We start from the raw sequence: 25,340 nt of genomic DNA, 5'->3' as shown, positions 1-25,340 counted from the left end.
TTGTAAGAAATAAAACGTTCTTGTTATTTACTAGATAACTACTCATTTCAATTTTTAATCTGCTTGATTCAGGGGTTAGCTAGAAAAAGCATTTCAAAAGCTACATTTTTGGGGGGAGGGATGTGTGTAATGAGAAGTCATTTTGATGTAGATATTCGATTTACTTTTTTCAAAAAATACATATGTATATTTCTAAAAAGTTGAGTTTGATTACATTATTGAAATAGTCTGTATCCTTGCTTATGTCTGGTCTACATAGTCTGACAGATTTAGGAAGGAGTTTATTACGGTATCCCCTCTGACTATAATTTTACCAATTTTTTCTTTTTAAAGTCATTTATTTTTTTAAGATTTTTTATTATTTATTTGACAGAGAGAGGGAACACAAGCAGGGGGGAAGAGGAGAGGGAGAAGCAGCCTTCCCGCTCAGCAAGGAGCCCGATGCGGGGCTCGATCCCAGGACCCTGGGACCATGACCTGAGCCAAAGGCAGACGCTTAATGACTGAGCCACCCAGGCGCCCCTAAAGTCTTTTAAATTTCTTTTGGTGATATTTGCCTTGCAGCACATTTTTTCCTGGCTTTATATATTTCATAGCTATGTTATTTGCCCAAATATTTATGATTTATTTTCCTTTTGGATTGAATGTTTTTATATTATATGCTTCTCTCTTCTGCTTTACCTAATAGTCTGTTTTATCTAGTATTATTTTGACTAATGCAAAAACTGTGAGGGGCCTGAGATTTTACCCTTCCTGCAAGCTGACAAGTTAGCCTGCCACAGTTTCATGAATTCTGGCAGAAACCAGAGTCAAAGGACTTTTTATTGTTATTAATCATAACAGTATCAGCATTTTCTTGTGCCCCTTCCTCCAGCCTCAGTTCCCACAGGGTGATGTGAGAAGGGCCAGGTGGTATCTGCACACTCAGTGAATTGCATTGCAGAAGAGGAACCCTGAGCTTAGTTAGGGAACCTGAATGTTTTATTGTAGGAAGTAAGCAGGTCTGCCGTTGGCTCTGGAGAAGATACTGCCTCTGTCTTCCAAGGCTGTTTGCTCTACAAAAATCATTGAAAAGAGAGTCTAAGACACGCTGAAACATGAGAGACCTAGGGAGAATTGTCTCCCAACGATTTCTTTTTGTTTACATTCACCTGCTGTCTTTTTGCTCACCCCTTTCTTGTAATTGATTTTAATTTTGTGTTTGAATAGGTAACATGTTTGCAGTAGTTCCAATGCAAAGAGACACAAAGGATATCCAGTGAAGTCTCCCTCTCACCTCATTCCCTCAGTCCACCTTTCCAGAGGCAGGCAATACTACCAGTTCTTGTGATCCTTCCAGAGATACTTAATGCATATGTAAAGGTATACACATAATCTGCCCCCACACTTTTTACATAGTGATATCATGCTGTAGATGGTTCTGAACCTTAAGTTTTTTCCATAATATATCCTGGAAATTATTCCAAATGAGTTTCATTGTTCTTTACAATTACCTTATATTTTATAGGTGGGTGAGCCACAGGTGATTAACCAGCCCCTTGTTGATGGATGTTAAATTGTTCCTGGTGTTTTGTATGTTTATGAGTAGGTCTATGGGACACAGTCCTGGAAGCCTTGCTTGGTCTGCGATGTATGCGAATTTGTTATTTCTGATAATACTTGGAGTTTTACCTTTAGTGTGGTGCTGGAGTGTATTTGCTAGTATTTCAATTAGGATTTTTGCAAAACTGAGATTGGACTGGTTTGGGGGTATTCTTTTTTTGAGTCTTAGAATCAATGTTATGCTTGCTTCAGAAGAAATCATTTAGATTTCCTTTTTGTATGCTCTGCAGCTGTATAAATAGCATTCAGATCCTCTGAACTTCAAAGGTTTGGTGTAACTCCCTGCGGAAGTGTCTGGGCCTCATGCTTTTTGAGGATGGCTCTAAGAGCTCTCTCTGATTACTATAGAAATTGATCTATTTGGATTTCTGCCTTCAGTCTGCTTTGCTTCTTGAAAGTAAAGTAGAAAGTTATCTATTTCATTGCTGCATATTGTTAGCAAATTAGTCTGTTACTGTTTTTTATTTTATGCCTAAATGGGATTGTTTTCCCAATTTTTTCTTAACTTATGTATCAATTTTTGCTTTCTTTCACCCTTTTTATTGTTGACCTTAGATACCTTTGGGTCTATCATTTTTTCCTGTTTTAAAATTAATTTCTTAGGCTTTTAAAAATATTTTTTATTTCTTCTGATTCCATAGATGTGCTTTTCCTTGTCTGTTGTGATGGGAGTATTAATTCGTTTTCTTTCATCCTTTCTTTCTTCTTTTCCTTCCTTCCCTTTTCAGCATAAATATGCAAGGGTATGAGTTTTTCTCTTATATTTTAGCTCTGTTCCATAGATTCTGTTATATAGTATTTTATCACTATTACTTTCTTTTTGTTTAGATATTTTATATTTGGGGGAATCTCTTCTTTAACTCAAAAGTTAAGGGAGAGTCTTTAAATTCCCAGGTATTAGGTGCCTTTTTCCTCCAGTTTTGCTATTTGTTTTCTAGTTTTACTGTATTCTGATCAGAGGATGCTATCTGTACTATTTTTGTATTTTAATTTACTAAGTTTTTGTGGTTTAACGTCATTTTTGGCGAACGTTCCATATTCATGTTCAATTTAAGGTCTTCTATATCCATCTTGTTTTTACTTGATTTGTCATGGACTGAGGTGAATTAAAGTGTCCTACTGCTGACGTTTCTATTTTTATTTGTATTGCCTGACTTTTTTGCTTTATAGAATGTTGCTATGATTTTGTTATTGATAATCATTATAACTTAGCTGCAAATTGCATCTTTTAGTATTTAAAGGGTCCTGTGTCTCCTTTAATGCTTTTTGCACTGTGACCTTGTCTGATATTGAGTGTAATTCTTTCTCTCCTTTTTTTGTTTGTATTTTCCTGATAAGTGTTTTCCTTTTATTTTCATCTTTCGTCTTTTTGTTTCAGATATGCTTCTTGTGTAGAATACAGGGTTAATTTTATTTGGAATCCAATCTAATCTTTTTTTTTTTTTTTTACTGTGTTGGATTAGCCCATTTACATTTAGTAATGCAGCTAGTTTTAATTCTGTCGTTTTATATTATACTTCCTGTTTTTATAGCTTTTTTTTTTTTTTTAAAGATTTTATTTATTTATTTGACAGAGAGAGAGAGAGCGAGAGCAGGAACACAAGCAGGGGGAGTGGGAGAGGGAGAAGCAGGCTTCCCGCCGAGCAGGGAGCCCGATGTGGGACTCGATCCCAGGACCCTGGGATCATGACCTGAGCCGAAGGCAGACGCTTAACGACTGAGCCACCCAGGCGCCCTTTTTATAGCTTTTTAAAAACATTTCACGAAGTAGCCAGTTTTTCTTTGCTCCATATTTCTTCTTTTAGTTAGGAAGAACTGTATTTCTTTTTTTAGAGATCAATTTCATAAGTGTAACTGTAACTGTATAATAACCTTGATGCTCATATTTTTACACACTGTTAATTTCTATGAGCAATGATGAAATACGAAATGATGAATGAAATGATAAAATTTTTTCCCTTTTTTTTTTTTAAAGATTTTATTTTGAGAGCGAGAATGAGCAGGGGGAGGAGCATAGGGAGAGGAAGAAACAGACTCCCCACTGAGTGGGGAGCCCCATGTAGGGCTTGATTCCAGGACCCTGAGATCACGACCTGAGCCAAAGTCAAATGCCTAAACAACTGAGCCACTCGGGCGCCCCAATTCCTTTCCTTCTTCTATATCCTGATTTTGGTTATTGCGTTATCTCTTATTTACTTTTTAATAGTATTAAACATATTTATACTTCTGTTGTTTGCTTTGTCAGCTTTAAATGATACTTATTAAAGATAATAATTAGCTCTTTTGCCTTTATTTAGGTTTTCAATTTATACAATCCCTAATCATAATTGCCATGTTTATTTTGATCTAAGAGTTAAGTAGATTCAATTCTCACTGCCGGTCCTTTTGCTTTGGTTTTCCCTAGGCATCTCTTGATTAGCTGAAGTTCATCCTCATGTAAATCTTTTGAGAAGGGTTCATGGGAAATACTTTCCTAGACTTGTTTAGGTGTGAAATCTTTGGGTTACACTTACTTTCCTGGAGGGTATTATAAACATTCTTCCAATCTTGTAGTGTTAAAATGCTACTGGGAAGGAGTCTAACACCAGTAGGATATTTTGGAAATAGATTTGGGTTTTCATGGCTAGGCTAGGTTTTTTTTCTAGGACTCAGTGTCCCCTTCAAATACACAGCTTTAGTTATATTTTCATTTCTATAATGTTTTCTGGAATTTTATTTTAAGTAATCCCTGCAACCAACATGGGGCTCAAACTCATGACCCCGAGATCCAGAGTGGAATGCCCTTCCAACTGAGCCAACCAGGCGCCCCTTGAATTTTATTTTTGGCTATAGATATGCCATTGGATCTCTTTTGTTTTCAATAGATAGCATTTTTTTTCTTTGTTTTTAACACTTTCTTCATTTCCAATTTATTTTTCTTGTTTCTGACTCCTTTGTCCCTGTGATTTCAGGAATGTCTGCTCTTTCTTGTGCTTCTAGATTCACCTTAATTTTGTAAGTCGTTTTTCCTTCTCTTTTTCATCTTCACTCCTGAGCTGTTATATCTTTGCATGTGCTCTAGGATAGTTGCTTCCCTGTGTTTCCCTAAGTTGTTTGTTTGTGTGAACTCATGGCAAATAAGTTGATTTGTTGAGACTGAATAGTAGATTACACTATTCGATACACATATTTTATATTAAAGCTGACAAATTTGGTATTATTCTGTCACTTATTTTGTATTTTTTATTTTACTTTGTTCTTGTCCAGCTTCTCTGGATTGATCAAGTTGCTTTCCCTTCCCTCTAAATTAATCCACAACTTTTACTATGCATCTTGCTATTCCTGGTTGATTACCTTACTTTAATGTGTATCTTTAAACCTATTTTTCTGTCATATTCTATCAAAATTAAGGGTTTTTTTTGTGCTCTTTTCCCTCACCTCCTCCCCTACTATCTGCAGCTCCTGGATGTTATGAAACATAGAAGAGTTTGCATTCTACATCATTAAGTTTGCATTGGTGAAATACTGTTTTCATTTCAAAAAACCTGTGGTTATAATACAGTTTCAGTCACAGTATTATCTATTTACATTTCACTTACACATGTTTAATCACTCACTGTGGTTTTTTATACTCTTCATTTTTGTGTTTATTGAGATTTTTGTTCTTCTAATTTTCTTTTCTTAGAAGCATTTCCCTGAATAATTTCCTTAGACAACCTTTCATGGATTATATACTTAATGAGCTGTTGCATGCGCAAATGTTTTTGGTTTGCCTTCATATAGAATACAGGATATTGTTATTTCAGGGTTTGTTTTTTTTTAAAGTCTATAAAATTGTTCTAACTACTAGTATTATAGGTGAGAAGTCTGGCTCGGTCTCATTATTTTTCATTATAAGTTAACCTGTTCTTTACATTTGGAAGTGTACAGGTCGATTTTGTGTTTTGAAGGTTGGAAATTCTATTTTTTTTCCCAGGATGTGTCTGTTTTAGTGTTTTTCTACCCTACTCAGTACCATCTCTAATTAATCCTGCTTAAAGCTTCATGAGCCCTTTCAGTTTAAAACTCAAGTCTTTAGTCAGCTCAAGGATTATTTTCTTCTAGTATTTCTTTGATTAGTATTTCTTTCTGTGTTCCTTTTTCTCTTTCTGTAATGTCTGTATTTTCAATATTAGAGCTGGATTTGTCCTCTGTGTCTGTTTTCCTTCATGATTTTTTTTTTTTTAGTTACTTACATGACATTTATTCTAGATTATGAGTTTAGTTTTCTGCAATGACCTTTCTTTTATCCTTTCTCTGAAATATTAAATTAAAAAATTATGGGTTGTGGTTCTAGGAAGTTCTACTTTATAAAGTTGTCGCACCTTCCTCGTCCCTCCATCCCCTCCTGGCTTCCTTCCTTCCATTCATTCTTTCTGACACTACAGTAGGCATCGATTTCAATTCTTTATCTTGGTTCACCTTCCATCACATTGCTGTATGTACTTAGCTCATGACCTTTCTCTGTTACGTAATGTCAGCAGTTGTAGAATCTCTTGACACACATGTAGATCATAGTGTTATTTCTTTCTCTGATAGAAGAAGAGCCTAGTGATCATTAACTTGGCCACACACTAAACTCTGTTTGTTTGAAGGTGTTAGGAAAGAAATTTCCCTCCTCTTCAGTGCAGGGAGGGTTCTGTCCTCAGCCCAATTTGGTGGCTTTTTTTGGTTTCTCAGTGTCGAAGCAGCCTTGTTCCCTTGTCCCCAGGAGAGTCACTCAGATACTGCTGACTGGCTGGGAAGCTTGAGGATTGATAGACTTTGAGCAGGCCCATTGAAAAGAAATAAACCTTACAAATGAGTGTATTTTCTCTGTCCTTAATTTGTTAAAAACCCTTTTCATACTTGCTCTTTCTTGATTTTCATATGCTTTCATTACCTAAATCTTGATTTAGATTCTCCAGGATCCAGCAATTAGTCACCATTATTCTAGTAATTTAGTAGCCAGAGTGAAGGGAGATCAAGAAAGAAGGCTCGGTTGTCATTGTTTCGTGGCTGTTACTATCAGAGCTACTGGTTCACACTTTGCTTTATCATTTCAGGACTGAACATTTTAAACAGCTTTCCTGTGCATACATACTTTTAATACTTTACCTATCCATACTAATCAACCTAAAAGTATTTGTTGGCAAACTCAGTATATGTCCAGTGCTTTCTGGTTGATTGGCTGATAACCTCGTGGGTAAAGAAGTCAGTACACTTAACAAAAAGTAGGCCTCAGCTCATCTGAGTCATCAGACTGCAAAGTGCCCAGGCCACTGAAACAACAGTCCCCGGCCTTGGGGCATTTTCTCTGTTCATTGGTAGTTTCTTTGTCACTTGGTGTTTTCTCTGGTCTCCTGAGATCTTTTGCTTCATTAGTTGTTCAAAAAATATTTTATTCAAGTACTTACTGTGTGCAAAACACTATGCTGCGTGCTAGAGGGAGCAGAGCATACAAGGTTCCCTGTCTTCCTGGAATTTACTGCCTCTATTACAGAGATTGCAGAGTATTGACTACGTCTGACTACATTCTCTTAATTGGCTTACACAGTATCAAAATGGGTTTTTGTCAGTATTTTGAAAAATGAGAAATTTCACCTAAAAATCTAAATTTGCAGCTGCTTTAAATATATCGTATCTGGCCACCCTGGGCCCTCATTCCTATATGGCATTCTGCCCCTTTAGATAGGACTGTGCATCAGTTTGTCGCAGTTAACCTCTTCACCCTTAAAACTGAGGCCAAATTCGGTTGGCATTCATCGTCACAACTATGCTGTTCTTTTTTTCTTACAAAATGATTAAGAAGGTGAGTTGCTCCTTGCATGTTTTCTGGCTATCCTCCTTCAGGCATTTGAGTTTGTGACCTTTGTATGATATTTATTAGCCTACTAATTATCTTACAGGCTCAGCAAAAAGCAGAAAGGAAAGACATCATGCTTCAGCTTCAGTCAACAAGAGCAGTAGACATATACATTGTAATACTCCTTCTCAAATTCATTCTAACAAAGTGATAGAATCCTAGTTCCATAAATCTGGTAATTCTGACATAATACGTATTTTTGCCTGCTCTAATACCATTTGAGTTTACATTTTTCAGTTTACTTCAATAATGCTGTAGTAAAATTTTGTTTATATTCAGCTGATAACTTAGTTCAAACCTTTTAAGTGGTTTCATATTTATTAGCTCTTTTTTTTAATCGTCAATATTAAAGACCATATGAGATACAGGTATTATGACCTGCAGTTTTAGTTGAAGAAAAAACGAGGCTCAAAGAGGTTTGCACATTGTCCAAAGTCCAAGCCTGTTCTTTTTTCCATGAGACTGCCTTCTCCCATTTGTACTATCTCATTAGATCTTCACAACAATCTTAAGAGACAGGTGGAGCAGGTTTCATCATTTCTTTCGATTGGAGAAAACAAACTCAGAGGAGGAGTCCTTTCTTGCCAGTGATGCCATAGCTAATCTTCAGAACATGTCTGTGGCTTGCCGGCTACAGTGCTAGACATTTCACAGGTCTTCCTTAATTCTTATCACTCCCCTATGACGTAGGTATTGTTATTCTCATTATATTCCTAAATAAGTTGAAGAGTTGGCATTTGAATCTAGAGCTGTGTATAAGTAACACTTTTTATTTTTTTTGCTTTATCGTGTTACCCAGGTTGCTTGACTCTCTGTATATGAATAGCCTACATTATAATTTAACACATTAATTTTAAAAGTACACAATAATAAATTAAGCTTGAAAATCAGCTTTTTTGTATTTTTAGGACTCGTGTTTTCTCTCTGCAATGATTTAAAACAAAGGTGGACCAAATTGAAATTTAGTTAAAAGTCTATATTTTCTATTTTTGTATATGTTCAGTTTTAGAATATTCCTATACTTTTTAGTGTGGACAACTTGTCTGAGAAAATCACTTGTTTAGAGTTTAGCAAATCTGTGTATTGGTTGTGAATTTTGGTTTATTGTTGATTTGTGATAGGGGGCATAGGATAGTTATCTTGACTTGAAGAGTGGGGAATAATTCGGTAATCTAATAATTTCTTAGGTGACTTTATGACTTTCGGCAGCTTGTTGTATACCTAATTTTATATAATACGCAACCCTAGCTAGCCTTTTACAGTAAGTTAGGAACAAAAGGCCCAAGAAAGCTAAATCTATTAAGTATTGAGTTTGTGTTCCTTTTGTATATTTTACCTTTTAGAGTTTCTAGTTTGGGTTCCATTTTATTCCACTTATATTTTCATTTTCTTGGAGAAGGTGCCAAATATCTGTATTTCCAAAAGTCATCAGAAGAGTCACAAGTTCTATCCACTTTTAAAGAATTAGTCTTAATATTAAATGGTTTCTAACACTGCAGATGATAAGTAGCTCTGTGTATAGTCAGTTCTCAGTTATATTTAAAGAAAACATTAATGCAGTAATTGTCAGTGGCATCAAGGCAGAGGAAGCCAGTCATTCCTAGTTGAACCAGAGGGTCTAAAAAGGATAAAAGCAGAGGTTGACCATGAACTTTGAGTTTTAGACACTCTAATAAAGGTCACTCCCATGTTTTTATTAATATAGTTGTCTTATAGTGAAAATGGCAGTTTCCCTCTGTTAAGTATCATTTCTAGTCCCCCTTATGATATTTAAGTATAGTAACAGCTCACGGATCTATAATGTTAACTTTGTCTTTTAAGTCCGTTAGAGATAAATTTATTTCTGAAAGTATTTATTAATAAGGCCTGTGAGCCCCTATTTTTCATCTTTGAGTAATTGCTTCTTACTAATGTTATGAATTTTTTTAATTCTTGATTTTTCTAGGGATTATTTCATATTTCAGCTGCTTTTGTTTTCTACTGCTATCATTGAGGGTTCAAGAACAAAAAATAAGTCTTCAGGTAACATGCCTGATCCATAGTAGTGCTTGGCATTGTATTTTGCTGAAAAGATCATATATCTGTTTGGATGCTTGATCTGAAAAGTTGTGATGATTATGAAATTTTCGCATGGAGTTTTCTTGGCTGCCTCTAACAAATTTGGTCTTACTTGTTCTCTTTCTTTTCAAAAGGATTTTTTTTTTTTTTTGGCTGTCTGCTTTTTTTCATGTCTTGATCTGCAATAACTATATGGATATGTGCTTGTACTTGCTAAATATTTTAATTTTGCATATTTGGCTGCTTGAATTTTAAATAATTTTTTGGGCAATGCAAATTAAGAGCTTGAGGCTATAAATGAAATAGCAATCTACAGAAGTTTTTAATTAGTTTATAAATGTATGTTCCTTATCTATCATATATTTTCAGGTTTTGTATTTTACTAAAATGAAGGACAGTTTAAAATTCAGTTTCTCAGTTGTGCTGACCACATTTCAAGTGCTATTTTCAGGCCATATGTGGCTAGTGGCTACCAATTCAGGCAGCACAGATAAAAAGACTGTTTCTGTCATCATAGAAAGTTCTAATTGGACAGGGCTATTTCCCTGTCCAATAGAAGGAAGTAAGCAGTAAAGTATAAGCTCATTTCTGATACCAGTTTTGACAGCAGCTTGACAACTCCAGAAGATAAAGCAGTCTTGAGCATACTTCCTCTAAATATGTAGCCATCTCTTGTAGTAAAATTCATGTAATAAACAGGCCAGCGACTTAGCCTTAATTTGAATCCTGATCCCAGAACTTAGGTTAGTAACTTCTGATAAGTTACTTAACTTCTTTGAGCCTCAGTTTCCTTATCTATAAAAAAGAGGTAACGTTAGTTACCTCATAGGATTAATAAATAAATAACACTAACTATATGTAAAGATATGTAACAGAGGGGACATTTATAGTACTTTTAAATATAGAATGAAGCCAAAACATTTAAAAATTAGGCAGTGTTGTTTGCATGGACTTGTTCACACCCTTGAAACTATAATAGGTCTCTAGAAATGGTTAGGTCAAGAGTATTCGGTAGAAGTTTCTGGTGGCCATGGGATTATTTATGACACCGTGTGAAGTTGAAACAGCTAGAATACCAGAATGAGGAGAAAAAGAGATAGAAAAATGACCAACTTTATTTTTGGAGAAGTCTAAAAAGTGCTTTCTGATAACAATGGTAATAAAAATGAATATTTTGTATAATGTTTTGATAACTTACAAAGTTTTTCACATAATTCTTTAAAAGTTCATCTCTATAATATTTTGGGTACCTTTATTATACTAATATTAAAGAAGAGTAAAAGGAAACTCAAAGTTGACCAACATTTTGGAGATTACATAGCTAACTGAAAGGATGGAGATTCCTATTTTCAACTTCAAATCTTACGCTCTTTCTACTTCGACATGCTGTTCAATTGATAGCAGTTGTGTTTCTGAGACAGGTGTGTATTTCAGCATCTCTAGGGATGTGGCCCACGTATATGTAATTTATTTTCTGTATTGAGACAGAATGCCTACCCAAGTGATCCTGGTTCCCACCTCTGGTTAGAAAATCATTGCTTTCTTCCTGCTTTAATTCTTCTTTTCCTGTATCAGTACATCTAAATTAATGCATACACCATATGAATAAGACAAAAAAAAAAAAAAAAAAAAACGAGACTGATAAACAGTACACTGATTTAACTTTTAGTGTTCCAGATGTTTAGGTAGGACATCAGCAACACTTGAAAAAGCAATAGTAGTTTCTGTTCACTATCTTCAGTGCCTCTCCATTTATAAGTGCTTGTGGAGAGCAGGAATCCAGTCAGACTAGCTAACTATGGAAGTTAATCTCTTAGTGTTCCTTTCTCTGCTTCTCTAATAACAATTTTGGCTATTAATAGTCTGCCCTCGATGTATTGCAGTCCTAAAATGTTGACTCCATATTGCTTATAGTAGTATCTTTGTGAATGTTTTCAATTGATTGGCTAAAGATTTTCAACATTTTTAAAGATTTTTAACATTTTTTCCCCCAGCTGTCTTGAAGATGCTTCAGTATCCTGGACTTAGTGGTTTTTCCCAACCATATTTAAGTCTGAATGTTTCCCATTACCAAGCTCAAAACTTTCCTTTGAATGGAAGGACACTGTCATAATGGGGTGGTAGAGGGGAACGTTCTAGCAAACCCCCATGTAGGCAAAAAGGAACCGTGTTGCATAGTGAATTTTCAACGCATTTGCTATTTGAGACAGGAACGGGTTTTGCAGTGAATGAACTGTCTTTTGACTCAGTTGCTTATCAAAATGCAGTTGAGTAGTGTCTGTCTATAACATGTTAACATTGCCCTTTTAATTTTCTGAGCAGAGATCATTTCACTAGAAGCTATTTACAGTGAATATAGGCTGCTTCTGCATTGAAATTTGCTTGGAATGTTCTTGTATATAGGTGCACCTTTCTTAACATAGAATATATAGTTCTGATTATTTTTCATTACTAGGGCTTAGGGAGCTTATGATTAAATGGCTGACTTTAATACGGCATTTTAGATTAAACTAAAATGATTTTTTTTAACTTAGTACTTGCAAAGCATAACATTATATTCTTAAAATAAATATCATTATGTTAATTATATGCAGAATGTATTTGTCTTTGTTGTACCGTAAATAAATTTACTTAAAAATAGGATAAAACCAAGGCCTTCAAGATAGTAAAATTTTCCCAACTCAGAGATTTTTAAAAACCTTTTGTAATAAAGAATTGAGACTTGGTCATAGGTCACCATGAAAGTATTGTTAAGACACTTATTTTTCTGTGAACAGTGCATTCAGAAACTTATACTTAATGATTCTAGTTCTTTTCATTTTGTGCTGACAATCTGTTACATAGTAAAATATAATGGCAGTGCTTTTTCCTTATTTTTTAAGAGCTGGCCTATCTCATTTTCTTAAAATAAGATAATGGAGATTATATGGTTCATTTTGACTTAAATCTAGATGCAATATTAATGTATTCCAAAAGGTAGAAAATGTGATACCATGTTTCACCAATTCTAAGACACACTTCCTTTTCATACTTTAACAGCTCTGGAAAGTGAGATGCACCTTAAAGTTGATTTGTGTCATTTTAATGGTGGGTTTTTGAGGGGTTTTGGGGGGTTTGTTTTACTTATGTGCGAACTAATGGTACATGTTATAATCATTGATGTCTTAGGCTTGGTAAAAAGTGATGGTTGATTTTTTTTGAAGTTTGTTGTAGAACTCAGACTCATTGTTATGATGTGGTATATCTTTGCGGTGAGAGAAATCAAATAGATGCTGTGAGAATATACTGTATTATTTGGAGTTACAGACCTTTGCTAAGATCTTTTAGTGTCTCCTTCACATCCTCTCACTGCTGTCATCCTAGTGTCAAATGGCGAAACTAAAACAGTTCAGTAACGAGTTTGCTGTATTTTATTCAAGGGAAAATAATCCATAGATTGAGGGAGTACGGTGCCTCACGAGCCCTTCAGAAGGTATTTTTTCAAGAGCAACTTTTATATAATGTTCGAAGAGGCAGCCCAAAAGCAGGGCCTGATTGGCTAGAAGGACCTGTTTTCTAGGGTAACATAAGCTAGCTAAAGCCAAGTTGGAGGATTGTGACTGGTGTTACATTGCCTTGATAGTGAGGTGTTTTCTGTAAGTGCAGGATGATTTAGGTTTAGATTTGTGACATGGGTGGGGCCACTGGAGTGGCCTCCTTTTGTGGGTTCCAATATATACCACTAATTAGGTTTTTTTACATTAGACTGGTTTCCCATCTGTGGAAAGCTATCCAGAACAATAAGAAAAAAAATGGAGATCAAGAGAAGGAAGGAAAGACGGGCTCAGGGCAGGTGGAGTGGACATAGTGGTTGGGACCTCCAGGGTGAAGAAGGGAAAAGTGGGGATAAGACACTAGAGGGGGTTGTTAATGAGAACATTTTCCATTTACCCAGCTTTATTTATCCTGGTCAAGTCTCTGATTGTGATATGTCAGCTTGTGAACTTCCCAGTAGTTAGCTAAAATCATCTCAACCATATTCCCTAGATTCTGAACACATTAACTTTTCATGCCAAGGCCTTTTTCCGCAGAGGTTGCCCTGTTACCCCCTCCAGCCTTATGGGTAAATCATCTGTCTGCTGGTATAGACCCAATAGAGTGTGTGTTGCCTCTTAATGTGCTATCTCAATATGAATAACTGAAGGGCGAACTACTTCTTAGAGAATGAATTTTTCTACAAGGAACGATTACAGATAAATGCACAATTAAATTCGTTGGTTTTTTATAAGAGGTGTAGGAGTACCTGGCAAATAATTATAGGAACTTCCCTACCTTGCACTGTCTTTAAGCATTTAGATAGAGATTGGTGTAGTCTTTTCTCTTTAGCCTATTTGATTTTTATTTCTACAGACAGTAATTTAGTTGTTTGTGGTATAAATTCATATTGCATGTTCCTGCTTTAGTTTTCCATTCTTGACACTTACTGAGTATACATTCTCATACATTTGGCAGTTTCTCCATACTTTACAGCAATGGCATGTTTTAGTTCTTCGTCATTTTATCTGGCTAATATCTGTGTTTTAGGCAAGATCCTTTTAAAAATTAAGCTTTAACATTAATAAAATATTTAAATATTCAGTATAAAACATGAATTGAAAGAACCTTTTTTTTCCCCCCCGAAAGGAATTTTCACTTTGTAAAGGGTTTTACCATAGCAGTATTTTAAACAGTCTGCAGGCCCCTCTGGAAGCCAGTCTAATTAATTACTGCCTGGTGTCGGCCAGGTATTGTTCTGGAAAAGGATTAAGAAGAATTGCTGCCTGTCTGAAATCCTCAAGTTTTCAAAAGTCCCTTTCAGAATCTACACAAAACTTTAATCTACCTTTGGATTTTCTTGAATTAAGTAGACCTTTTTAAGAAGCCCCATATTCAGGGGGATTTCTTTAACTTATCCAATTTTGTTATTTTAGAATTTTAAAAATATAATAGTACTTTCATGTCTTTTCAGCCACATTACACTCTAAATTTTTTTGAACTATCCTGGGCATCAAATTAATATTGATTAGTAAGAGAAGGAATATGAATTCCAAATTGCAAATAACTGACTTGCTGATGAAGTTTTATAGCAAAATCCTTTGCAAGTCGGAGGATTCTGCACTGTTCTTGCTTACTGTAATGCCTCAGTGAAATGGAAATGGAAATAAGATGCTGTCTGTGAGTAAAGGTAAATATTATTCACTGACTTATGAATAGTACTTCAAATATGGGTGCTGACTTTTATGTATTTCTGACAAAATATGCCAGTCACCACTCTTTATAAATTAGTCTTCCTATAATTCGTCTTTCAGTTTTATTGTCCTGAATTCATTTTCTCTTTCCTCAGAGGATGTACTGAGTAAAGATGCTGGGGAATGTGCAATATGCCTTGAAGAATTGCAGCAGGGAGATACTATAGCACGACTGCCTTGTCTATGCATATATCATAAAGGGTAAGTTTCTTTTTATGTTAACCAAGTTGATAGTAGAGTAAGCGATGCTTCTCAAAATTTCAAACATTGTCCTTAGGGCTGAAAAGTTTTCTTAATTGAAACTCCCTTCCCCTATTTCTTAAAAAAAACAATTGCCTTCTTTACCTGCTGGAACTAAGATTAAAGCCCAAATCTGTTTGTATCCAAAAATCTACCATTTGCTAAACATCTCCTGTTACCCAGGTATTGTCCGTAACAGCTTAGCTAGGTTATTTCATGTAAACCTTGTAACAATCTCATTCTATAATTGAGGGAATAAGCCGAGGGACCATAGGAAATCTCTCCAAGGTCACATGGCTAGTAATGGAAGAGCTGAGATTTTAGCCATGTCTGTTTGACTCCAACATCCATCTAGATTCTCATAAAGTATTCTTAGTTTCAGAGCAACACAGGACAATTTTTAGGTAAAAAAAAAAAATTTATTTAAGGTGAACAGAAAAAAATAGAAAACTATAACATTTTAAACCAATAAAAGGAATAAGGCAGAATTTTATTTAAAGGTGGGTGTACGGAAAAGCATAGAGATCACAATAAATAATACAAAATAAGGAGGCAAAAATAAATACAATATCAGTAATTTTAAGAAATCTAAATAAAACTCATCAGTTGACAGCAGACTGAAAGATTGAGGTATGCTGTTGCTGAGCAAACACTTAAACATAAGGATATAGAAAAATGTGCAAGTGAAGGAATAGAAAATTATGTCCGGGTAAATATTAACCACGAGCAACTGACAAAGCTAAATTAATATCAGACAAAATAAATTTTAACAAAAATATTGCTAGTATGATATGATAAAGGTATATAAAGTTCAGTTTTTGGTGAACCTAAGAACAGTCTCAAGGTAAAATATTTATAGAACTGTCAGAAAGAAATGGACAAAAATGTCATGATAATGGGAAATTTCAACATAGTTCTCACTGAGTCAAGCAGATGAACACAAAATGAGTCAAGACCTAGAACAATCAAGCAATACAGTTAACAGGTTTGTCTAATGGATGTATGTGTATCTGCGCCTAGCAATTAGTACATTTTCTTTTCAAGCACATGTGAAATACACAGAAATTGATGGTGTACTGGGCCATAAAGCAAGTTTTAGCAAACTACAAAAAATTGGTGCCATACAGAAAGCTAGCTGTTCTCTGGCCAGTTATATGTCAGTAATAAAAGATGAATAATCTTCACACATACTTTTAGGTAATTTGTAGATTAAAGAAGAAATATAATGGAGGGGTGTCTGGGTGGCTCAGTTGGCTAAGGGTCTGACTCTTGATTTTGGCTCAGGTCAGGATCTCAGGGTCCTGAGATCAAGCCCCCTGTCAGGCTCCACACTGGGAGTGGAGCCTTCTTAGAATTCTCTCCCCACTCCCCACCTACCCCCCAAAAAGAAAGGAAATCATAATGGGTCTTAGAAATACTCAAAACTGAATAACAACGAAAAACCCTTTTGACATTTTCTAGAGTGATCCTTGGAAGGCTTGTGTTAGAGTGGAGAGAAAGACTGGAAATCATTAAACAAGTTCTTCCTTAAGAAATTAGAAAAATGAAGAAACACAAAATAGAACAAAAAAATAATAAAGGTGAGAGAAGAAAATAATGAAATAAAAAAATTACCTGCTAGAGTAGAGACCAACAAAGCCAAAAGTTGGTTCTTTAAAGACAAATAAAATAGATAGGCCTCTGGCAGGATTGTCTCTAGAAGGAAAAAGTGAACAGTATAGGAATGACACATAACTTCAGACACAGAAATTAAAAATAATTGGAAAATTTTGTGAAAAATTTTACACTCTTTGATTTAAAAATATAAACAAAACAGGCAATTTCTTTAAGAATATTATTATCTTTCCAATTCATTATATATTATTTTATATTTTATATAATATATATTTATTATATATTATTAATTGTATATTATGATATGTAGTAATTACCAAAATGATTCAAAAAGAAATAGAAAACCTGAGTTGACTAATAACTGTTACAAGTAGTTATTAAGACAAACCTTGAAAAACAACAAATATTAAAAATTAAAACAAGACCCAAAAACCTAAAAACAGGCTTACAAAGATGGTTTGACAGCAGGTTCTACCAGACATCCAAATTACACCATGTTAACAATTGTAAACACTCCAAATAGTAGGAAAAGATTGTAGGTTCTCCCACTTATTTTATGAAAATAATATAAACTTGATATTAAAATCAGACAAGGTAGGACGCCTGGGTGACTCAGTCGGTTAAGTGTCTGCCTTCGGCCTAGGTCATGATCCCGGGGTCCTGGGGTAGAGTCGTGCATTGGGCTCCTTGCTCAGCGGGGAGCCTGCTTCTCCCTCTGCCTGATGATCCCCCTGCTTGTGCTCGCTGGCTCTTTCTCCCTGACAAATAACATTTTTTAAAAAAATAAATAAAATCAGACAAGGCAAGTACAGGAAAGTAAATTAGAAGGCACTCTTATTTATGAACATAAATGCAAAAAATCCAAACACATATTAGCAAACCAAATTCATCAATATATATCTGAAGTAATGCCTCATGACTATTAGGAATGTAAAGACACTGTAAGATTAGAAAATTTATACATGTAGTACACCACATTAACAAAGGAGAAAGACCATATTATCTCAATAAATGTGAGAAAACAGTATAACTCTATACTTACGAATTGATTTCAAAACAAAAGCAAAGAGTAGATGTTAGATAAATTATTAAAATTAATAAGAGGGGTGCCTGGGTGACTTGGTTGGCTAAGTGTCTGACTTCAGCTGAGGTCATGATCTCAGGGCCTGACCCCTCTTGGGCTCCCCACTCAGAGGGCTCTCCCTCTGCCCCTCCCCTGACTGATGCTCACTCGCTCGCTCTCTCTGTCTCAAATAAATAAATAAAATCTTTAGAAAAAAATTAATGACTGGGGCACCTGGGTGGCTCAGTCAGTTAAGCATCCAGTTCTGGATTACGGCTCAGGGTCATGAGATCAGGCCTCCCTGAGATCCTGCTTAAGATTTTCTCTCTCTGTCCCTCCCCCTCTGTGCACATACGTGCATGCTCTCTCTTTTGCTCTCTTTTTTAGGGATTAAGAACTTAGCAGGGTTGCCAGATAGGAGCTCAACATGAAAATTAGTTGCATTCATATCCCAGTAAGAAAAAAGAAAATATAACTTTTTTTTTTTTATAGAATAACAACATTAACAGCCACAAAACCTACAATGGCTGTAAGCTGTGTTAAGAATGCATCCCAGAAAAGATACTCAAGATTTTAAAACTTCGCTGAAAGATATAGAAGATCTAAAATTTGAGGTATTCCATCTTGGGGATAGAAAGATTCCATGTCATAAAGATGTCACTTAACCCCAGATTACATAGTTAATATTGTCCCATTCAAATCTCAACTAGTTTTTTCATGTAATTTTATGAGTGGATTCTAAAATACACATGGACCAAAGAGCCTATATGGCAAGAACAGTCATACTCACGAAGAAGAAAACTGCTGGGGGACTTGCCCTGTACAGACACATTATAAGACTATTATTAAGACAAGTGTGGAAAGGGCATAGGAATAGAATCCATAAACACTCGTGTGCATATGAGAGACAGCATAGCACGGGGTTGTTAAAAGCATGGATTCTTGGAAGTTAAGCCTTCCTCCCAAGATTCAAGTCCCAGCCCCTCCACTAATTCATTGTGTGATCTTGGTCAAGTTGTAGTTAGCTTTCCCCTCCCTCAGTCTATAAAATGAGGCGATAGTACCAACTTCATAGAGTTGTTAGGAGGTTTTAAATGAGTTAAATTTTAGAAAGTGCTTGCACGTAATGGATACTATGTAAATATTTGTTAAGTAAATGAATAAATAAAAAAATTGATTTGGCAGAGGTGGTATTACAGTAGTAGAGAAAGAATGAACAATTCAGTGAACTGAACCAAATCAGTTGGTTATTGATGTAGAAAAATGTTATAGTTGGAATAAGAATCAATTCCCAATTGACTAATCATGTTCCTATGGAAATCAAAATCTTTACAAGTGTCGGAAAGAATGTAGAGAAAAAGAGTGCCTGGGTGGCTCAGTTGGTTAGGCGACTGCCTTTGGCTCAGGTCATGATCCTGGAGTCCCTGGATCGAGTCCCGCGTCGGGCTCCCTGCTCAGCGGGGAGTCTGCTTCTCCTTCTGACCCTCCCCCCTCTCATGTGCTCTCTCTCATTCTCTCTCTCTCAAATAAATAAATAAAATCTTTAAAAAAAAAAAAAAGAATGTAGAGAAATGTTCTTGACCTCTTGGTAAGAGATATTTTTAGGGCTAACATACCCCCCCCATCAACTTCGAAAGGAAAGTTGATAAATTTAACTGTATTAACATTTAAAACTTTTTTGCATCATGAATTTGTGAAAAAGTAAAAGAAAACTAGACCTCAGGCTGAGTTCTTTTCAGTACACGTAACAACAGTTTGTTGGTATGGTATCTGAAACAAGCTTCTCCTTCAGCAGCTTTCTGTAATGCAGTTAGCTCATTGCAGTTGGTAAGTGGAAGAACAGTGACAATGTAATGAGATGATCTTCGTACTGGTTCATAAAGAATATTTCTCAGCACATTAGTGTTTGCTCTATCAAATAAAAACAGATGAAAGTATATATGGAAATGGGCCGTGGGAGAATACAGTGTAGATATACCTTGTTTCATTGTGCTTCATTTTATTGCGTTTCACAGATACAGCTCCCCCCGTTTTTTTCTTTTTAAACAAATTTAAGGTTTCTCACAACCCTGCATAGAGCAAGTCTATTGGCACTATTTTCCCAACAGCGTTTGCATACTTTGTGTCTCTGTGTCACATTTTGGTAACTCTCAGAATATTTCAAACTTTTTCATTAGTTATTTGTTATGGTGATCTCTGATCAGTGATTATGACTCACTAAAAACTCAGATGGTAGTTAGCCTATTTTAGCAATAAAGTATTTTTTAATTAAATTAATAAATTTACTATAAATATACGTAATTTAATTATATATGTTTTTCTTTTTTTCTTTTAATTTAAATTCAGTTAGCCAACATATAGTACCTCATTAGTTTCAGATGTAGAGTTCAGTAATTGATCAGTTGTGTATAACACCCAGTGCTCATCACATTAAGGTGCCCTCCTTAATGCCCATCACCTGGTTACCCCAACCCCCCCACCCCCCTCCCCTCCAGCAACCCTCAGTTTGTTTTCTATTGTTAAGAGTCTCTCATGGTTTATCTCCCTTTCTGATGACTTCCCATTCGGTTTTCCCTCCCTTCCCCAATGGTCCTCTGCCCTGTTTCTTATATTTAATTATGTGTGTGTATATATATTTAAGACATAATGCTTTTGCACACTTAGTAGTACAGTGTGAACATAACTTTGATATGCACTGGAAAACCAAAAAATTTATTTGACTCATTGCGATATTTACTTTATTGCTGTGGTCTAGAACTGAACCCCAGGATATGAGGTGTGCCTGATACATCCACTGAACATTCTTACACCCAGTTTAGTTAGACCACAGGCTTTATTTTGGAAGTTCTTGCTTGCTTCATTCATAGTTTTCAAATTTTGTGCATTAGGCTTTTGTCCCCATATTAATATTAATCCTTCCTTAGTCCTCTTTTTTAAGTAATCTCTATACCCAACATGGGGCTTGAACTCAAAACCCAAAGATCAAGAGTCCCCTGCTCCACTGACTGAGCCAGCCAGGCACCCCCTTCCCTAGTCCTCTTTATGTCAAGCTAACTTAACCCTTTTTTTAAAAAAATCCTGTATTTACAGTGGTATTTTATTTATCTGGAACAAACACAGCTTTGTTCTGGTTACAAGGTTGTATTGTTTGAGTGGTCTGCCTTTAACATGGGTTTTCCCATAAGCCCTGTTAGTTTTAGTGTATGATTTTGTAAAAAGCAAGGTTCATCAAAAATGTGTATACTATATTATAGCTGAAGTATTTGGATAATAACTTCCTATAAACCTATAAGAAAAAGACAAAATAGAAAATTTGTCAAAAGTTAAGTCAATTCAGAAGAAAAAAAAAGAACCCCGAATGGTCAGTAAACATACAAATGTAAATTGGTATACTTGGTGAATAGCTCTGTCATAGCTGTGTACTGTATATATTCCACAATTCAGTCATTCCACTCCAAAATATAAGCCCTGGAGGAATTCTTGATCTTGTGCTCTAGGACGGTGCTGCTACTCAGTATGCAGGTCCAGGATGAAATAAAGGAGCTTGACTTGCAGTGATTTAAATTTTTTAAAAAAAGTTAAAACAGTGTAGTTAGATGCAAAATAAATGGGTATTCTGGCTCAAAAGCCCCTTATTTCATTGAGAACTGGTAACAGACAGCTCATGGATTAGCACTGTTTGTGGGCCACTCTTCGAGTAGCACAGCTCTAAGAGACATGTATAAGAATGTTCCTAGCATCATTGAAAGTGTCCATCAGTAAAGGAATGGACACATAAATTGCAATATGTTTGTATTTATGGAATATTACAGTGATACTTTCTCAGTGTCAGTCAAAATTACATGGCTTGTAAAATAAATACCCATAGGTACTGTGAATTGTTAATATATCTGGAGTATTTTGTTCAGTACTACTTTTTTTTGGTGGGGGGTGCGGGGGTAGAGGGAGAGGGGGAAAGAGAGAATCCCAAGCAGATTCCACACCTAGTGCGGAGCCCCATGGGGGGCTCGGTCTCACAACCCTGAGACCATGACCTGAGCTGAAATCAAGAGTTGGACGCTCAACCAACTGAGCCACCCGTGCGCCCCAGTTCAGTACTTCATTTTAAGGGATGTTTCAGTAGACCAGGGGACCACTAGAGCCAAGTAAGTAGGATAGAGAGCAGGCTGAGAAGCCAATTTGGGCATGATTATTTAGACAATAAAAGTCTTAATGCAACAGAAGTTATTTTAAGATATTTGAAAGAATATTGTGTGGATGAGATACTTTACCTTTTTTCCTTTTAATTTCATCCATTATTTTTACCCACCAAACTATCCTATCAGCATATGAGAAGGATACATAATAATTTTGCCTGTAAGCATATTAGCCAAGCCTTCTAGCTTTGTGGCATATGCAGATTTGACAGTTGTCAACAATGAGAATGTTGAGCAGTTTGAATTCTGCTTGGGTAACTTTCTAGCTGTTGGACAAATTACTTAACCTTATCAAGGCCTTACCATTTATCACAGTGAACTAAAATTTTCTGCAGTGATGAAAATGTTTCATATCTGTGTGTCTAGTAGAATAGCCAATAGCCGTGCACGTGGCTTTTGAGCACTTGAAATGTGATAGTGTGACCGAGGAACTGCATTTTTCTTTTATTTAATCATAATGAATTTAAATAGCCACGTATGGGTTGTGGCTACTGCACTGAACAGTGCAGATCTATAATGAGGATAATTATATGCACCCTAATATTTAACTTCTAATAAAATCACAAAATATAAATGCAATTGGATGATAGTATTTTTATTTGTGTATGTATATGTATTGTAGAGTGGGATAGAATTAAAAGGCTATATTTATATGTAAGTATTGAAGTATAGTCATTTAAAAGATGCAGTACTGTCAAGAATTAGAATTTAAAAGCTGTTTTTGATTACATTGATAGGTACATGAACAGATGGTATTTGCATGAATGAATATTTTGAAGAGAAAAATACCTGCCCAGATTTGTCACTTAATTTTGAATATTGGTAAAGTGTTAGTTCTTTAGATTCTCTTTTGGTAATGGTTGTTCTACTTAAACTTTAAAGTACTTTATAGCATAATTTTGCAAAGGTTATTTCCTTAACTGCTTTGAATAATCAAAATGTGGGATGCCTGGCTGGCTCAGTCAGAAGAGCATGCCACTGGATCTTAGGGTCATGAGTTTAGCCCCACGTTGGGTGTAGAGATTACAAAAAAAAAAAAAAAAAATCAAAATGTAATAAACAGATCCTTATCTTTTACTTACATATGCCAAATATACTCATTTAAAATATTGAAATTTTTTTCCTGTAAATATATATTAAGGTCAAGAAGTAAGAATTTTTATTATGGCTGTCATGATATCAATAATTAAACAATAAGTGTTTCAATTTTTCTGGTTTTGTTCTTTTCTAGCTGCATAGATGAATGGTTTGAAGTAAATAGATCTTGCCCTGAGCACCCTTCAGATTAAGCATCAACTTCCTGTTTTATAGGTAATTCTCCCTTTTTCTGTTTTAATTGCTTTTAAGCTTGTTACTTGAGTTATACATTCTCAGCCACCATTTTAATTCATTCATTTACTTATTGAAGTGTGTGTGTGTGTGTGTGTGTATGTGTATGTGTCCCAGACACTATGTTAGGTTACTGTGTAAAAAACTCACATGAAAAGATACATAGAAAACAACTTTATTGATTCCATAAGAAAGTCATATATTGAGTAACTTCTCCATTCTTGGTACTTTAAAACACATTTAATTTTAGTTTAGTGCTTAAACCCATGAAGTATATGGTTTGTATAAACTTCATACATGTACTGCACATATGTACATATCAGTACATATTACCCTGTTTTACCACTAAGAAATCTGAAGGCCAGAGTAATTAATTTCATAACTTTAAGAAGCAGTATGCACAATAGTCCAAGGCATGCATTTAGTAAACAGAATCAAATTCTGTACTCTTATTCCAAACTTGACAGGTATGTTCTTAGGTAATGCAACATAATATTATAATTCTAATCATCATAATTAGTTAACATTTATGTTGCATTATTATGCGCCACGCATTGTTCTAAGCATTTTACATCTATTAATAACTCATCTAATTGTTGTAACAACCCTTTGAGCTCAGGACTCTTGCTATTCCTTTTCCCATTATACAGATGAGGAAACAAAGTTAGAGGTTATGGAACTTGACTAGTCAAGCTAGTTCTTGGTAGAACTGGGACTTGAACCCAGGCATATTGGCTGCAAAGATTGTGTTTTTATCTATTTTGCTATAATTAGGTAGGAGCATTTTCTTCAAAAAGTTGCATCATGTACTCATTCATTCAGTTTAATCTTGCACCTTAGTATCCTCAACATGTTATATAGTACCTGTCTATACAGTAGGAGGAAAAGCGAAAAAAAAGATGAATTTTAAACCAAATACAGAATTTGTTTTGCTCTGCTGATTTAGCTGCTTATCCTGCATTATCTGAAATTGTTCAGTGAATTGAATGATAAACTCATTATTGTTTTTTCCATATTCCATGAAGTGAGTTAAATGACATCATTTAGCTTTGAAAAAGTAGTTAATTTAATTGATATCTTCGTATATATGAAAAGCTTTTTATGAGAAGACTTGCAGAAATGACATAAAGCACTGGGTTTTTACATCCAGGCAGAACATTTTAGCCAATCCAGGAATTGTTTCAGGAGTTGGAATCTCTGTATTCAGAGACCTAAGACGGTAACCGCCAGCAGTCTTTTCTGAATGGCTAAGACTAAAGATAGGAAACTGAAACAGATCATTGCCCTTAATGAGGATAATTTAATAGCAGCAGATTAGAGTATTGACAGAGGAGATTTGAGATTACTGAATAGCCGTTACAGCAACTGAAGTAAGAATGCAGCACGAAGTGAGACCTCTGTCACAATTACAGTAGGGTTCTGCATGGGAAATGGGAACTCCTTGGGAAGCTGGAGGGTATGAGAAGACTTGTCAGCTTTTTTTTTTTTTTTTTAAGATTTTATTTAGTTATTTGACAGAGACATAGCGAGAGAGGGAACACAAGCAGGGGGAGTGGGAGAGGGAGAAGAAGGCAGCAGGGAGCTCGATGTGGGGCTCGATCCCAGGACCCTGGGACCATGACCTGAGCTGAAGGCAGACGCAGAACCACTGAGCCACCCAGGCACCCCAGACTGTCAGTTTTTGAACCTTTTCCCATGAGGTGGTTCAGAGCAGACCTTGACACACTGGAAGTATGAATTGGGATAAGATTTCTGTATAAAAGAAGAGTGGTGATGGAGTGATATTTTGAGTATATGTGCAGGTATGTTTTTATTTCAAGGTGAGCAGGTGTTTTGAAGAGGATGCTTTGGAATATCTTCACTGTAACCGTATGTCTGGGCCAATAAACTAAAAGTATAGCTAAAATTATAGAAGCATTTAAAGAGAAGTACTAAAAACTCGTGCTAATAAAATGAAATTTTTATCTTAGTATTTTACATACCAAGATAATATGTCTAAAGTTTTCACCTATAGATAAAACGTGTCTTTTAGAGGCAGTAAACTTTTTTATGTGAGATGGGATTTTATGGTCCTAAAAGTGTTTTTATTTCATGATCCAATCAGCTAA

The 25,340-nt window shown here is 35.4% G+C and overlaps 1 protein-coding gene across 1 annotated transcript in view; it reads left to right on the top strand.

Annotated features, from left to right (window-relative positions):
• ZNRF2 (zinc and ring finger 2) overlaps positions 1 to 25,340 on the top strand; it is a 104,048-nt gene that overhangs the window by 61,117 nt on the left and 17,591 nt on the right. Inside the window, exons 3-4 of the mRNA XM_045864497.3 lie at positions 14,886 to 14,991; positions 23,135 to 23,214. Of these exons, the coding sequence (XP_045720453.1) occupies positions 14,886 to 14,991; positions 23,135 to 23,192 (164 nt within the window). The 3' untranslated portion in view covers positions 23,193 to 23,214. The remainder of the gene's footprint in view (positions 1 to 14,885; positions 14,992 to 23,134; positions 23,215 to 25,340) is intronic.

This window comes from Mirounga angustirostris, unplaced genomic scaffold (assembly GCF_029215605.1).
Source record: "Mirounga angustirostris isolate CCGP_5_RB_7025 unplaced genomic scaffold, mMirAng1.0.hap1 SCAF_12, whole genome shotgun sequence".
Classification (NCBI taxonomy): Eukaryota; Metazoa; Chordata; class Mammalia; order Carnivora; family Phocidae; genus Mirounga; species Mirounga angustirostris.
The sequence above is the reverse complement of the archived record's forward strand: the minus strand, read 5'-3'. Positions and strand labels throughout refer to the sequence as shown.